The 17,067-nt window shown below is 40.3% G+C and overlaps 1 protein-coding gene across 5 annotated transcripts in view; it reads right to left on the bottom strand.

Annotated features, from left to right (window-relative positions):
- Positions 1-17,067, bottom strand: part of KMT2E (lysine methyltransferase 2E (inactive)) — a 464,054-nt gene that overhangs the window by 279,388 nt on the left and 167,599 nt on the right. For 3 of the 5 annotated variants that reach the window (XM_053716547.1, XM_053716548.1, XM_053716549.1), the window contains one exon: positions 2,720-2,818. The exons of the other annotated variants lie outside the window; for them this stretch is intronic. In XM_053716547.1, coding sequence (XP_053572522.1) covers positions 2,720-2,818 — 99 coding nt within the window. The remainder of the gene's footprint in view (positions 1-2,719; positions 2,819-17,067) is intronic. 5 annotated transcript variants of the gene reach the window in all.

The raw sequence follows: 17,067 nt of genomic DNA, 5'->3' as shown, positions 1-17,067 counted from the left end.
CAGAGGGGAATACGATACCAAATGACGCCTTCTAGAAACTTTTCCAGCTATTTTCAGATCCTCACACATGCATCTGCATGTCTTGCTCTCAAAAAACAACTGCGCAGTAATGGCGCGAAAATGAGGCTCAGCCTACAACTGGGAAGGCCCTCCCTGACTGGAAAAGGTGTCTAACATAGTGCCTGCCGTTAAAAAACGTTCCCCAAGTTTATAAATGTGAATTATCAGCATAAACATGTATAAAATGTCCAAATAAAGCAATCGATTTAGCCCATAAAAGTGTCTACCAGTTTTATAGCCCATATTAAGCCCTTTATTCTGTTTGAGACTAAGAAAATGGCTTACCGGTCCCCATGAGGGGAAATGACAGCCTTCCAGCATTACACAGTCTTGTTAGAAATATGGCTAGTCATACCTTAAGCAGAAAAGTCTGCTAACTGTTTCCCCCAACTGAAGTTACTTCATCTCAACAGTCCTATGTGGAAACAGCAATCGATTTTAGTTACTGTCTGCTAAAATCATCTTCCTCTCACAAACAGAAATCTTCATCCTTTTCTGTTTCAGAGTAAATAGTACATACCAGCACTATTTTAAAATAACAAACACTTGATAGAAGAATAAAAAACTACATTTAAACACCAAAAAACTCTTAACCATCTCCGTGGAGATGTTGCCTGTGCAACGGCAAAGAGAATGACTGGGGTGGGCGGAGCCTAGGAGGGACTATATGGCCAGCTTTGCTGGGACCCTTTGCCATTTCCTGTTGGGGAAGAGATATTCCCACAAGTAAGGATGACGCCGTGGACCGGACACACCAATGTTGGAGAAAATGCTTCAATTTCAAATTGAAATGCACCCATGCACTTTTCATTTTTGACTTTTATATTCCTTTAATGATATTATCCTGAAAACAAAACTAAAACACAGGCTTGCCATTAATAGTGCACACTTACATATATAAGATACAAAATATTCAAGCAAAAAGTTATGTGCAGAGCTTGCAGGATTTAGTTCACGGAGCATTGAGTGAAACCTACAGCTTTCAATGTGTCTGCAGCACCTGCTTTATTTACATACCATGCAGCACCTTTTTTTTTACCGCTCCTAAACTTCCCTATGTCAGTCACTGACTGGTGTATGTAGCTCAAGAACAGGCAGTGTAGAGAGTGTAAATTACTCCTGTATTGAAAAGCAATGCTTATTTTTTAACTCCTTTAAAGGATTAGTAAAGTCAGATTAAAAACATTTTTTTTTTAAAAAGCAAACGATCCAATATTTTAACTTAATATGATTGTACTTACAATTTTATCCAAACAAAGCTCTGATCCTGTTATAAAACTTTATTCTATTTGTAACTATCACTTCACATTTTCCAGCCCCCTACAAAGGGCAGTCTTGAATGCTCCTCTGCACGCATAAATTATCCGCCGTAATTAACATTTCACCTCCTCTGTCTGCTCCAGTTCATGAATGACTGCGGTCACATGACCGCTAGACCTCTAATGTCGGAGAATTCCAACAAAGAAAGCGCATGCGTTAACTTTGCTCACTTCAAAGCGCATGCGTAAGCCTTCATCCCTGTACCCGGAACTGCAGGGAAGAGAGAACACAGGTTGCCCACCGTGATTGGCTAATGCAAATTAACCTCACGGTGGGTTTGGAAATTGACATTTTTGGACCACAATAGCTGCTGAACGCCAAAGAAAGCACAGCACAAGGTATTTGGAAAAATGTATCATTAGATTAAAAGTGTATAAGAACGAACAGAAAATTTCTGACTTTACCATCCCTTTAACCTCAATTTTTTTAATACGTGTCAATGGCACTTATATATACATAATTCTTGATTAAAGAACCAGTAATTACAGTAGATTTGCATAATCAACAAATGCATGATAAAAAGACAATGCAATAGCACTTTATGCATATATGTATAGTCTGAATTCTTGCACATGCTCAGTAGTTGACTCAAAAGTGTAAATATAAAGAGACTGTGCACATTTTGTTAATGGTAATAGCTCAGGGCTCACAAAAAAGGTGTATTTTTTTCAGGGTGTGGGACCCTGCCAATCCTAACCAAGCCATAAGTGCAAACATTTTTAAGACTTGGAAAAAGTCAAGGATTCCAAGGCAAAATATTGGGAATCTGAGGAAGAACTAATTCAGTCCCACAATAGCTAGAATCAAAAACAAAGAGGTCTGCATTTCTTACATACTTCTGAAGTCAAAGAACATCTAACCAATAGTAATTATACAGTTCTACGAGAATGTGAGAGAAAAGTGATTTAAACCCATAATAATGTTGCGTATCCATCAATGATTAAAACCAATTCTAGAAAACAATGATTTGAATCATAATTAGAATTTTTCACTAGCATAAGGCAAAATTCCATAAATATTAATGAAAAGCAGTCAACCTTCAGTGACAAGCATAGGAAGGCCAAAAAGCAAGGCAAAAAAAAAGGGGAAAAAAAAAAACAAAACAACAACAATATTACCACAGAGGCATTCTGTAAAACCAACAGCAAGATATTTAGTTTAAAGAGCCAAGTGGAATGAATGCATTAAGCAAAGCTTTTATTACAGAACATAGCAACAGGAAGCCAGTATTATTTGATTGGAGTCTAAAGCCTAAGTGGAAGCAACAATTAGCATGGGAAGATCAGCTGTCCCTAGACCAAGTGGCAACATTAAACTAGCCACTATCTTCCCAACTTACCATCTTCCTTTTTCTTTCTGCAATCTGTTCTTCTGACTCCATTTCTACTTCATTGCTAATAGGAGTTTTTTCTTCTATATCATCAAAATAATCTGGCTCCTGAAAGATGGAAATACCTGCTTTATAGAAGTTCTACTGCACTATATAGTGTAGGGATGCTAAGACTACAAGAACTTAAACCAGTTATTAGCATCACCAAAAATAAGGTGATTCTAATTCACTTACTAAACTAAGTAGTCATATTTCATGTTACAGCATAGTAACTATCATATGAACTGAAGTTGAAAGAGGAAGAGGCACTGACTTAAAGGGACACAATAGTCAGAAAATGTTTTGAAAAAATAATGACTTAATTAGCATATATGATATATATATATATAAACAAACATGTTGCAGCTAAAGTTGTTAAAATTGAGAATGAACCTGTGTTGTCATTTCCTTATAATGAGCTGTATGATACTATAGTGTTGTTCATTCACCATACAGCTCATTATTTTCCTGGTGTAGAGTCATGTACATGTATAGAGTACACCGCTATCAGGCACCACTGGCTGTAATAGCACTAGTTGTGCAGTTTACTGCACACAGCAGAGAAGGAAACAGAAGCTGCCAGCGTTTTATGTAGCCAATTACAATTCCTGCACAGCCTGGGTTACCTTGGCAACAAACTAGTCTCTACAGGTCAGCTGAGACCTACATTACTTACAATGCTCCCAGAAACGTTGCCTTAGCTGCCTAAACTAACTTTCCCAAACAAGTTGCCTTATATTTGCTAAAGTAAAACAGAAAACTGTTGCCTTCTATGGTGTACACTAGTGTTTCTCAACCGCGGTCCTGATGACCGAAGACTATTGATCACAGCCGATGCATGCTATTCCTCACAGCTGCATCAGCTAGGATCAATACCGTGGTCTACCTTAAAGGGACACTGAACTCAATTTTTTTCTTTTGTGATTCAGATAGAGCATGCAATATTAAGTAACTTTCTAATTTACTCCTAATATCAGTTTTTCTTCGTTCTCTTGCTATATTTATTTGAAAAAGGCATCTAAGCTAAGGAGCCAAACAATTTTTAGTTCAGGACACTGGACAGCACTTGTTTATTGGTGGGTGAATTTATCCACAAATCAGCAAGAACAATCCAGGTTGTTCACCAAAAATGGGCCAGCAGCTAAACTTACCAAGAAAATGAAGAAAATTTGATGAGTAAATTAGAAAGTTGCTTAAAATTGCATGCTCTATCTGAATCACGAAAGAAAAAAAATCTGGGTTCAGTGTCCCTTTAAGGTTCGACGTTTTGAGCCCAAGTGATTTACAAAATATATTACGCACAGCCAGTGGTGTCTGTTAGCTGAGTAGTTGGTTCTATACATGCACTTCATCTGCCTAGGAAGTTTAGAAAAGCAGCGAGCTGTGTGGAGAAGAAAAAATTCTATAGTATCATAAGTTCATGACAGTAAATGACAAAGCTGGCAAGTAAACTCTGTTTTAACACCTTCAGTTGCAAACCTTTTCATAAACAGTATTTTTCCAAGTCATTGATTTTTCAAATATTGTACTTTGATTTCTGACAACAGTGTATACAATCTTTGCTGCCAAATTTAAACATAACCATATAAAATCTATTTAAAAATACATTTCTGTACTGAATCTCAAAACGAATAATAAAAAAATTAAATTATTTTTTTATTTTTTTTAAAAAGGGAGTGTAATATTTTCCAATTGCTGAAAAAAATCTGGAGGTACACCATTTTTGTAAGAAGCACTAAAAACCTCAAAATATTATAGCACATTATTAGCTCACCTATATTAAAGAAATATATATATGTCAACATTTGAATGCACTCCTGATATTACCCTATAAAATTAAAAATATATGTGGTAAGCTGCAAAGTAATCTTCTGGAGGAAAAAAATAATTTAATATGCTTTTGGGAACAGAGAGGAATAACTTAAGGACAGCAATGATGAGGGAAATTATTTAATTCACTACCACATTAACACATTATTGAAAGTGCAACAATCCAAACACACCGGCCTGTATAAAAGGTAAGCAACAATATATAACAAAATAAATACACCTATACTTAATATAAAGAAAAATTGAATTAGAACACTTTAAATGAGGTTTAAAAATATTGAGTGCATTTCCAAAATAAAAAAACATAATTTATGTAAGAATTTACCTGATAAATTCATTTCTTTCATATTGGCAAGAGTCCATGAGCTAGTGACGTATGGGATATACAATCCTTCCAGGAGGGGCAAAGTTTTCCAAACCTCAAAATTCCCTAAAAATACACCCCCACCACACCCACAATTCAGCTTAACGAATAGCCAAGAAGTGGGGTGATAAGAAAGGAGCGAAAGCATCAACAAGGAATTGGAATAATTGTGCTTTATACAAAAAAATCATAACCACCACAAAAAGCGTGGGCCTCATGGACTCTTGCCAATATGAAAGAAAATAATTTATCAGGTAAATTCTTACATAAATTATGTTTTCTTTCATGTAACTGGCAAGAGTCCATGAGCTAGTGACGTATGGGATAGCAAATACCCAAGATGTGGAACTCCACGCAAGAGTCACTAGAGAGGGAGGGATAAAAATAAAGACAGCCAATTCCGCTGAAAAAAGAATCCACAACCCAAATCAAAAGTTTTAATCTTTATATTGAAACAAACTGAAATTATAAGCAGAAGAATCAAACTGAAACAGCTGCCTGAAGTACTTTTCTACCAAAAACTGCTTCTGAAGAAGAGAAAACATCAAAATGGTAGAATTTAGTAAAAGTATGCAAAGAAGACCAAGTTGCTGCTTTGCAAATCTGATCAACAGAAGCTTCATTCTTAAAAGCCCAGGAAGTAGAAACTTACCTAGTAAAATGAGCAGTAATCCTCTGAGGCGGAGATTTACCCGACTCCAAATAAGCATGTTGAATCGAAAGCTTTAACCAAGACGCCGAAGAAATGGCAGAAGCCTTCTGACCTTTCCTAGAACCAGAAAAGACTAGAAGTCTTTCTGAAATCTTTAGTAGCTTCAATATAATATTTCAAAGCTCTTACCACATCCAAAGATGTAAAGATCTCTCCAAAGAATTCTTAGGATTAGGACACCACGAAGGGACAACAATTTCTCTACTAATGTTGTTGGAATTCACAAGTTTAGGTAAAAATTTAAATGAAGTCCGCAAAACCGCCTTATCCTGATGAAAAATCAGAAAAGGAGACTCACAAGGAAGAGCAGATAATTCAGAAACTCTTCTAGCAGAAGAGATGGCCAAAAGGAACAATACTTTCCAAGAAAGTAATTTAATGTCCAGAGAATGCATAGGCTCAAACGGAGGAGCCTGTAAAGCCCTCAAAACCAAATTAAGACTCCAAGGAGGAGAAATTGGCTTAATGACAGACTTGATACGAACCAAAGCCTGTACAAAACAAGCGCAGAGATTTGTCCTTTCAAGGAACTTGCAGACAAACCCTTATCCAAACCATCCTGAAGAAACTGTAAAATTCTAGCAATTCTAAAAGAATGCCAAGAGAATTTATTAAGTCTTCCAAACTCGGTAATAAATCTTTATAGACACAGATTTGCGAGCCTGCAACATAGTATTAATCACTGAGTCAGAGAAACCTATATGACTAAGCACTAGGCGTTCAATCTCCATACCTTCAAATTTAATGATTTGAGATCCTGATGGAAAAATGGACCTTGAGATAGAAGGTCTGGCCTTAACGGAAGTGGCCAAGGTTGGCAACTGGACATCCGAACAAGATCCGCATACCAAAACCTGTGTGGCCATGCTGGAGCCACCAGCAGTACAAATGAACGCTCCATTATGATTTTGGAAATCACTCTTGGAAGAAGAACTAGAGGCGGAAAGACATAAGCAGGTTGATAATTCCAAGGAAGTGACAACGCATCCACTGCTTCCGCCTGAGGATCCCTGGACCTGGACAGATACCTGGGAAGATTCCTGTTTAGATGAGAAGCCATCAGATCTATTTCTGGAAGCCCCCACATTTGAACAATCTGAAGAAACATCTGGTTGAAGAGATCATTCTCCCGGATGTAAAATCTGGCGACTGAGATAATCCGCTTCCCAATTGTCTATACCTGGGATATGGACCGCAGAGATCAGACAGGAGCTGGATTCCGCCCATGCAAGTATCCGAGTTACTTATTTCATAGCTTGAGGACTGTGAGTCCCACCTTGATGATTGACATACGCCACGGTTGTGACATTGTCTGTCTGAAAACAAATAAACGGTTCTCTCTTCAGAAGAGGCCAAAACTGAAGAGCTCTTAGAATCGCACAGAGTTCCAAAATAATGATTGGTAATCTCGCCTCTTGAGATTTCCAAACCCCCTGCGCTGTCAGAGATCCCCAGACAGCTCCCCAACCTGAAAGACTTGCATCTGTTAAAATCACAGTCCAGGTTGGACGAACAAAAGAGGCCCCCTGAACTAAACGATGGTGATCTAACCACCAAGTCAGATAGTCGAATATTGGGATTTAAGGATATTAATTGTGATATCTTTGTATAATCCCTGCACCATTGGCTCAGCATACAAAGCTGAAGAGGTCTCATGTGAAAACGAGCAAAGGGGATCGCGTCCAATGCTGCAGTCATGAGACCTAAAACCTGCATGCACATAGCTACTGAAGGGAATGACTGAGACTGAAGGTTCTGACAAGCTGAAACCAATTTCAGACGTCTTTTGTCTGTTAGAGACAAAGTCATGGATACTGAATCTATTTGGAATCCTAAAAAGGTTACCCTTGTCTGAGGAATTAAGGAACTTTTTGGTAAATTGATCCTCCAACCATGTCTTTGAAGAAACAACACTAGTTGATTCATGTGAGATTCTGCAGAATGTAAAGACTGAGCAAGTACCAAGATATCGTCCAAATAAGGAAACACCGCAATACCCCACTCTCTAATTACAGAGAGTAGGGCACCAAGAACCTTTGAAAAGATCATTGGAGCTGTTGCTAGGCCAAAAGGAAGAGCAACAAATTGGTAATGCTTGTCTAGAAAAGAGAATCTCAGGAACTGATAGTGATCTGGATGAATCGGAATATGAAGATATGCATTCTGTAAGTCTATTGTGGACATATAATGCCCTTGCTGAACAAAAGGCAGAATAGTTCTTATAATCACCATTTTGAATGTTGGCATTCTTACATGATTCAAAAATTTTAGATCCAGAACTGGTCTGAAAGAATTCTCTTTCTTTGGAACAATGAACAGATTTGAATAAAACCCCAGACCCTGTTCCGGAAAGGGAAATGGCACAATTACCCGGGATAACTCCAGGTCTGAAACAGACTTCAGGAAAGCCTGAGCCTTTACTGGGTTCACTGGAATGCGTGAGAGAAAGAAACTTCTCACAGGCGGTCTTACCTTGAAACCTATTCTGTACCCTTGAGAAACAATGTTCTGGATCCAATGATTTTGGATTGAATTGATCCAAACATTTTTGAAAAATCTTAGTCTGCCCCCTACCAGCTGCGCTGGAATGAGGGCCGCACCTTCATGCGGACTTGGGGGCTGATTTTGATTTTCTAAAAGGCTTGGATTTATTCCAGACTGGAGAAGGCTTCCAATTGGAAACCGTTCCTTTAGGGGAAGGGTCAGGTTTCTGTTCCTTATTCTGACGAAAGGAAATAAAACGGTTAGCAGCCCTAAATTTACCCTTAGATTTTTTATCCTGAGGCAAAAAGGCTCCCTTCCCCCCAGTGACAGTTGAAATAATAGAATCCAACTGAGAACCAAATAATTTATTACCTTGGAAAGAAAGAGATGGCAACGTTGACTTAGAAGTCATATCCGCATTCCAAGATTTAAGCCATAAAGCTCTTCTAGCTAAAATAGCTAAAGACATATACCTGACATCAATTCTAATGATATCAAAAATGGCATCACAAATGAAATTATTAGCATGTTGAATTAGCTTAACAATGCTATACACATTAGGATCTGGTACTTGTTGCGCTAAAGTTTCCAACCAAAAAGTTGAAGCCGCAGCAACATCAGCCAAAGAAATAGCAGGCCTAAGAAGATGACCTGAACATAAAACAGAATTTATGTTTACCTGATAAATTACTTTCTCCAACGGTGTGTCCGGTCCACGGCGTCATCCTTACTTGTGGGATATTCTCTTCCCCAACAGGAAATGGCAAAGAGCCCAGCAAAGCTGGTCACATGATCCCTCCTAGGCTCCGCCTACCCCAGTCATTCGACCGACGTTAAGGAGGAATATTTGCATAGGAGAAACCATATGTTACCGTGGTGACTGTAGTTAAAGAAAATAAATTATCAGACCTGATTAAAAAAACCAGGGCGGGCCGTGGACCGGACACACCGTTGGAGAAAGTAATTTATCAGGTAAACATAAATTCTGTTTTCTCCAACATAGGTGTGTCCGGTCCACGGCGTCATCCTTACTTGTGGGAACCAATACCAAAGCTTTAGGACACGGATGAAGGGAGGGAGCAAATCAGGTCACCTAAATGGAAGGCACCACGGCTTGCAAAACCTTTCTCCCAAAAATAGCCTCAGAAGAAGCAAAAGTATCAAATTTGTAAAATTTAGAAAAAGTGTGCAGTGAAGACCAAGTCGCTGCCTTACATATCTGATCAACAGAAGCCTCGTTCTTGAAGGCCCATGTGGAAGCCACAGCCCTAGTGGAGTGAGCTGTGATTCTTTCAGGAGGCTGCCGTCCGGCAGTCTCATAAGCCAATCGGATAATGCTTTTAATCCAGAAGGAGAGAGAGGTAGAAGTTGCTTTTTGACCTCTCCGTTTACCAGAATAAACAACAAACAAAGACAAAGTTTGTCTGAAATCCTTAGTAGCTGCTAAGTAAAATTTGAGAGCACGAACTACATCCAAGTTGTGCAACAAACGTTCCTTCTTTGAAACTGGATTAGGACACAAAGAAGGCACAACTATCTCCTGGTTAATGTTTTTGTTAGAAACAACTTTTGGTTTAGTACGCAAAACCACCTTATCTGCATGGAACACCAGATAAGGAGAAGAACACTGCAGAGCAGATAATTCTGAAACTCTTCTAGCAGAAGAAATTGCAACCAAAAACAAAACTTTCCAAGATAATAACTTAATATCAACGGAATGTAAGGGTTCAAACGGAACCCCCTGAAGAACTGAAAGAACTAGGTTGAGACTCCAAGGAGGAGTCAAAATTTTGTAAACAGGCTTGATTCTAACCAGAGCCTGAACAAAGGCTAGAACATCTGGCACAGCTGCCAGCTTTTTGTGAAGTAACACAGACAAGGCAGAAATCTGTCCCATCAAGGAACTTGCAGATAATCCTTTTTCCAATCCTTCTCGAAGGAAGGATAGACTCTTAGGAATCTTAACCTTGTCCCAAGGGAATCCTGCAGATTCACACCAACAGATATACCAAATTATGTGGTAATTTTTCTGGTTACAGGCTTTCAGGCCTGAACAAGAGTATTAATAACAGAATCTGAGAACCCTCGCTTTGATAAGATCAAGCGTTCAATCTCCAAGCAGTCAGCTGGAGTGGGTCGAACGGACCTAGAACAAGAAGGTCTCGTCTCAAAGGTAGCTTCCATGGTGGAGCCGATGACATATTCACCAGATCTGCATACCAAGTCCTGCGTGGCCACGCAGGAGCTATCAAAATCACCGACGCCCTCTCCTGATTGATCCTGGCTACCAGCCTGGGGATGAGAGGAAACGGCGGGAACACATAAGCTAGTTTGAAGGTCCAAGGTGCTACTAGTGCATCCACTAGAGCCGCCTTGGGATCCCTGGATCTGTACCCGTAGTAAGGAACTCTGAAGTTCTGACGAGAGGCCATCAGATCCATGTCTGGAATGCCCCACGGTTGAGTAACTTGGGCAAAGATTTCCGGATGGAGTTCCCACTCCCCTGGATGCAATGTCTGACGACTCAGAAAATCCGCTTCCCAATTTTCCACTCCTGGGATGTGGATAGCAGACAGGTGGCAGGAGTGAGACTCCGCCCATAGAATGATTTTGGTCACTTCTTCCATCGCTAGGGAACTCCTTGTTCCCCCCTGATGGTTGATGTATGAACTTGGCCCTCGCTAGCTGAGGCCAAGCTTTGAGAGCATTGAATATCGCTCTCAGTTCCAATATTTATCGGTAGAAGAGATTCTACCCGAGACCAAAGACCCTGAGCTTTCAGGGATCCCCAGACCGCGCCCCAGCCCATCAGACTGGCGTCGGTCGTGACAATGACCCACTCTGGTCTGCGGAAGGTCATCCCTTGTGACAGGTTGTCCAGGGACAGTCACCAACGGAATGAGTCTCTGGTCCTCTGATTTACTTGTATCTTCGGAGACAAGTCTGAATAGTCCCCATTCCACTGACTGAGCATGAACAGTTGTAATGGTCTTAGATGAATGCGCACAAAAGGAACTATGTCCATTGCCGCTACCATCAAACCTATCACTTCCATGCACTGCGCTATGGAAGGAAGAGGAACGGAATGAAGTATCCGACAAGAGTCTAGAAGTTTTGTTTTTCTGGCTTCTGTCAGAAAAATCCTCATTTCTAAGGAGTCTATTATAGTTCCCAAGAAGGGAACCCTCGTTGACGGAGATAGAGAACTCTTTTCCACGTTCACTTTCCATCCGTGAGATCTGAGAAAGGCCAGGACAATGTCCGTGTGAGCCTTTACTTGAGGAAGGGACGACGCTCGAATCAGAATGTCGTCCAAGTAAGGTACTACAGCAATGCCCCTTGGTCTTAGCACCGCCAGAAGGGACCCTAGTACCTATGAGAAAATCCTAGGAGCAGTGGCTAATCCGAAAGAAAACGCCACGAACTGGAAATGCTTGTCCAGGAATGCAAACCTTAGGAACCGATGATGTTCCTTGTGGATAGGAATATGTAGATACGCATCCTTGAAATCCACCTTGGTCATGAATTGACCTTCCTGGATGGAAGGAAGAAGTGTTCGAATGGTTTCCATCTTGAACGATGGAACCTTGAGAAACTTGTTCAAGATCTTGAGATCTAAGATTGGTCTGAACGTTCCCTCTTTTTTGGGAACTATGAACAGATTGGAGTAGAACCCCATCCCTTGTTCTCCTAATGGAACAGGATGAATCACTCCCATTTTTAGCAGGTCTTCTACCCAATGTAAGAATGCCTGTCTTCTTATGTGGTCTGAAGACAACTGAGACCTGTGGAACCTCCCCCTTGGAGGAAGCCCCCTGAACTCCAGAGAATAACCTTGGGAGACTATTTCTAGCGCCCAAGGATCCAGAACATCTCTTGCCCCAGCCTGAGCGAAGAGAGAGAGTCTGCCCCCCACCAGATCCGGTCCCGGATCGGGGGCCCGCATTTCATGCTGTCTTGGTAGCAGTGGCAGGTTTCCTGGCCTGCTTTCCTTTGTTCCAGCCTTGCATAGGTCTCCAGGCTGGATTGGCTTGAGAAGTATTACCTTCCTGCTTAGAGGACGTAGCCCTTGGGGCTGATCCGTTTCTGCGAAAGGGACGAAACTTAGGTTTATTTTTGGTCTTGAAAAGACCTATCCTGAGGAAGGGCGTGGCCCTTGCCCCCAGTGATATCAGAGATAATCTCTTTCAAGTCAGGGCCAAAGAGTGTTTTCCCCTTGAAAGGAATGTCAAGCAATTTGTTCTTGGAAGACGCATCCGCTGCCCAAGATTTTAACCAAAGCGCTCTGCGCCACAATAGCAAACCCAGAATTTTTTCGCCGCTAACCTAGCCAATTGCAAGGTGGCGTCTAGGGTGAAAGAATTAGCCAATTTAAGAGCACGAATTCTGTCCATAATCTCCTCATAAGAAGAAGAATTACTAATAATCGCCTTTCCTAGCTCATCAAACTAGAAACACGCGGCTGCAGTGACAGGGACAATGCATGCAATTGGTTGTAGAAGGGAACCTTGCTGAACAAACATCTTTAGCAGACCTTCTAATTTTTTATCCATAGGACTTGGAAAGCACAACTATCTTCTATGGGTATAGTGGCGCGCTTGTGTAGAGTAGAAACCGCCCCCTCGACCTTGGGGACTGTCTGCCATCAGTCCTTTCTGGGGTCGACTATAGGAAAACAATTTTATAAATATGGGGGGAGGTACTAAAGGTATACCGGGCCTGTCCCATTCTTTACTAACAATGTACGCCACCCGCTTGGATATAGGAAAAGATTCGGGGGGCCCCGGGGCCTCTAAGAACTTTTCCATTTTACATAGTGGTTCTGGAATGACCAGATAATCACAATCATCCAAATTGGATAACACCTCCTTAAGCAGAGCGCGGAGATGTTCCAACTTAAATTTAAAAGTAATCACATCAGGTTCAGCTTGTTGAGAAATGTTTCCTGAATCTGAAATTTCTCCCTGGCCCCCTCAGACTGGTGTAGGGGCCCTTCAGAAACCATATCATCAGCGTTCTCATGCTCTACAGAATTTTCTAAAACAGAGCAGTCGCGCTTTCGCTGATAAGTGGGCATATTGGCTAAAATGTTTTTGATAGAATTATCCATTACAGCCGTTAAATGTTGCATAGTAAGGAGTATTGGCGCACTAGATGTACTAGGGGCCTCCTGTATGGGCAAGACTGGTGTAGACGAAGGAGGGGATGATGCAGTACCATGCTTACTCCCCACACTTGAGGAATCATCTTGGGCATCATTTTTACTAAATTTTTTTATGACATAAAATACATATAGTTAAATGAGAAGGAACCTTGGTTTCCCCACAGTCAGAACACAATCTATCTGGTAGTTCAGACATGTTAAACAGGCATAAACTTGATAACAAAGCACAAAAAACGTTTTAAAATAAAACCGTTACTGTCACTTTAAATTTTAAACTAAACACACTTTATTACTGCAATTGCGAAAAAGTATGAAGGAATTGTTCAAAATTCACCAAAATTTCACCACAGTGTCTTAAAGCCTTAAAAGTATTGCACACCAAATTTGGAAGCTTTAACCCTTAAAATAACGGAACCGGAGCCGTTTTTATATTTAACCCCTTTACAGTCCCTGGAATCTGCTTTGCTGAGACCCAACCAAGCCCAAAGGGGAATACGATACCAAATGATGCCTTCAGAAAGACTTTTCTATGTATCAGAGCTCCACACACATGCAGCTGCATGCCATGCTGTCCTCAAAAACAAGTGCGCCATACCGGCGCGAAAATGAGGCTCTGACTATGATTAGGGAAAGCCCCTAAAGAATAAGGTGTCAAAAACAGTGCCTGCCGATATAATCATATCAAAATACCCAGAATAAATGATTCCTCAAGGCTAAATATGTGTTAATAATGAATCGATTTAGCCCAGAAAAGTCTACAGTCTTAATAAGCCCTTGTGAAGCCCTTATTTACTATCTTAATAAACATGGCTTACCGGATCCCATAGGGAAAATGACAGCTTCCAGCATTACATCGTCTTGTTAGAATGTGTCATACCTCAAGCAGTAAGAGACTGCACACTGTTCCCCCAACTGAAGTTAATTGCTCTCAACAGTCCTGTGTGGAACAGCCATGGATTTTAGTTACGGTGCTAAAATCATTTTCCTCATACAAACAGAAATCTTCATCTCTTTTCTGTTTCTGAGTAAATAGTACATACCAGCACTATTTTAAAATAACAAACTCTTGATTGAATAATAAAAACTACAGTTAAACACTAAAAAACTCTAAGCCATCTCCGTGGAGATGTTGCCTGTACAACGGCAAAGAGAATGACTGGGGTAGGCGGAGCCTAGGAGGGATCATGTGACCAGCTTTGCTGGGCTCTTTGCCATTTCCTGTTGGGGAAGAGAATATCCCACAAGTAAGGATGACGCCGTGGACCGGACACACCTATGTTGGAGAAATAAGCCTTCCTTAGATAAGATTCAAGCTTCCTATCTAAAGGATCTTTAAAAGAAGTACTATATGCCGTAGGAATAGTAGTACACTTTGCAAGAGTACAGATAGCCCCATCAACTTTGGTGATCTTTTCCCAAAACTCCAATCTATCAGTCGGCAAAGGGTACAGTTTCTTAAACCTTGAAGAAGGAGTAAATTAAGTACCCAGACTATTCCATTCCCTAGAAATTACATCTGAAATAGCATCAGGAACTGGAAAAACCTCTGGAATAACTACATGAGGTTTAAAAACCGAATTTAAACATTTACTGGTTTTAATATCAAGAGGACCAGTCTCCTCCATATCTAATGCAATCAACACCTCTTAATAAAGAACAAATATACTCCATTTTAAATAAATATGAAGTTTTGTCAGTGTCAATATCTGAGGCAGAATCTTCTGAACCAGATAGATCCTCATCAGAGATAGATAAATCAGAATGCTGTCGGTCATTTAAGACATCATCGAATTTATGAGAAGTTTTAAAAGACCTTTTACTTTTTTTAGAAGGTGGAATAACAGACAGAGCCTTCTGAACAGAATTAGAAACAAATTTTCTCACATTAACAGGAATATCCTGAACATTAGATGTTGAAGGAACAACAACAGGTAATGGATTACTACTAATGGAAATATTGTCTGCTTTTGAAAGTTTATCATGACAACTAACACAAACTACAGCCGGAGGAACAGTTACCACAAGTTTACAACAAATGCACTTAGCTTTGGTAGAACCGACATCAGGCAGCAGCATTCCAGAAGTAGATTCTGAGACAGGGTCAGATTGAGACATCTTGCAATATGTAATAGAAAAAATAAACATATAAAGCAAAATTATCAATTTCCTTATATGACAGTTTCAGGAATGGGAAAAAATGCAAACAGAATAAGCTTCTGGAAACCAGAAGCAAAAAGAAATAATGACTTAAATAATGTCAAAAATCTGGCGCCAAGTATGACGCCCACAACTGACAAAATATTTTTTGGCGCCAAAAACGTCTGCAACAAACACGAGCGTTATAGATGACGCAACTACGTGAAAACTCTCGGCACTACTAAGACGCGGAAAATGACGTCATAACGTCAAACGTAATTCTCGCGCCAAAAATGACGCAATAAATTATAGCATTTTGCGCTCCCGCGAGCCTAACAGCCCGCAATTTAGAAAAGAGAGTAAATTTGAAAAATGTTCAGGTAAGAAATAATTTTTTCATATGCATTACCCAAAATGAAACTGACAGTCTGTAAGAAGGAAATATACTGATTAACCTGAATCATGGCAAATATAAGTATAAAAACAGAATTTATGTTTACCTGATAAATTTCTTTCTCCAACGGTGTGTCCGGTCCACGGCGTCATCCTTACTTGTGGGATATTCTCTTCCCCAACAGGAAATGGCAAAGAGCCCAGCAAAGCTGGTCACATGATCCCTCCTAGGCTCCGCCTACCCCAGTCATTCGACCGACGTTAAGGAGGAATATTTGCATAGGAGAAACCATATGGTACCGTGGTGACTGTAGTTAAAGAAAATAAAATATCAGACCTGATTAAAAAAACCAGGGCGGGCCGTGGACCGGACACACCGTTGGAGAAAGAAATTTATCAGGTAAACATAAATTCTGTTTTCTCCAACATAGGTGTGTCCGGTCCACGGCGTCATCCTTACTTGTGGGAACCAATACCAAAGCTTTAGGACACGGATGAAGGGAGGGAGCAAATCAGGTCACCTAAATGGAAGGCACCACGGCTTGCAAAACCTTTCTCCCAAAAATAGCCTCAGAAGAAGCAAAAGTATCAAACTTGTAAAATTTGGTAAAAGTGTGCAGTGAAGACCAAGTCGCTGCCCTACATATCTGATCAACAGAAGCCTCGTTCTTGAAGGCCCATGTGGAAGCCACAGCCCTAGTGGAATGAGCTGTGATTCTTTCGGGAGGCTGCCGTCCGGCAGTCTCGTAAGCCAATCTGATGATGCTTTTAATCCAAAAAGAGAGAGAGGTAGAAGTTGCTTTTTGACCTCTCCTTTTACCTGAATAAACAACAAACAAGGAAGATGTTTGTCTAAAATCCTTTGTAGCATCTAAATAGAATTTTAGAGCGCGAACAACATCCAAATTGTGCAACAAACGTTCCTTCTTTGAAACTGGTTTTGGACACAGAGAAGGTACGATAATCTCCTGGTTAATGTTTTTGTTAGAAACAACTTTTGGAAGAAAACCAGGTTTAGTACGTAAAACCACCTTATCTGCATGGAACACCAGATAAGGAGGAGAACACTGCAGAGCAGATAATTCTGAGACTCTTCTAGCAGAAGAAATCGCAACTAAAAACAAAACTTTCCAAGATAATAACTTAATATCAACGGAATGTAAGGGTTCAAACGGAACCCCCTGAAGAACTGAAAGAACTAAATTGAGACTCCAAGGAGGAGTCAAAGGTTTACA

This window comes from Bombina bombina, chromosome 6 (genome assembly GCF_027579735.1).
Source record: "Bombina bombina isolate aBomBom1 chromosome 6, aBomBom1.pri, whole genome shotgun sequence".
Lineage (NCBI taxonomy): Eukaryota > Metazoa > Chordata > Amphibia > Anura > Bombinatoridae > Bombina > Bombina bombina.
The sequence above is the reverse complement of the archived record's forward strand: the minus strand, read 5'-3'. Positions and strand labels throughout refer to the sequence as shown.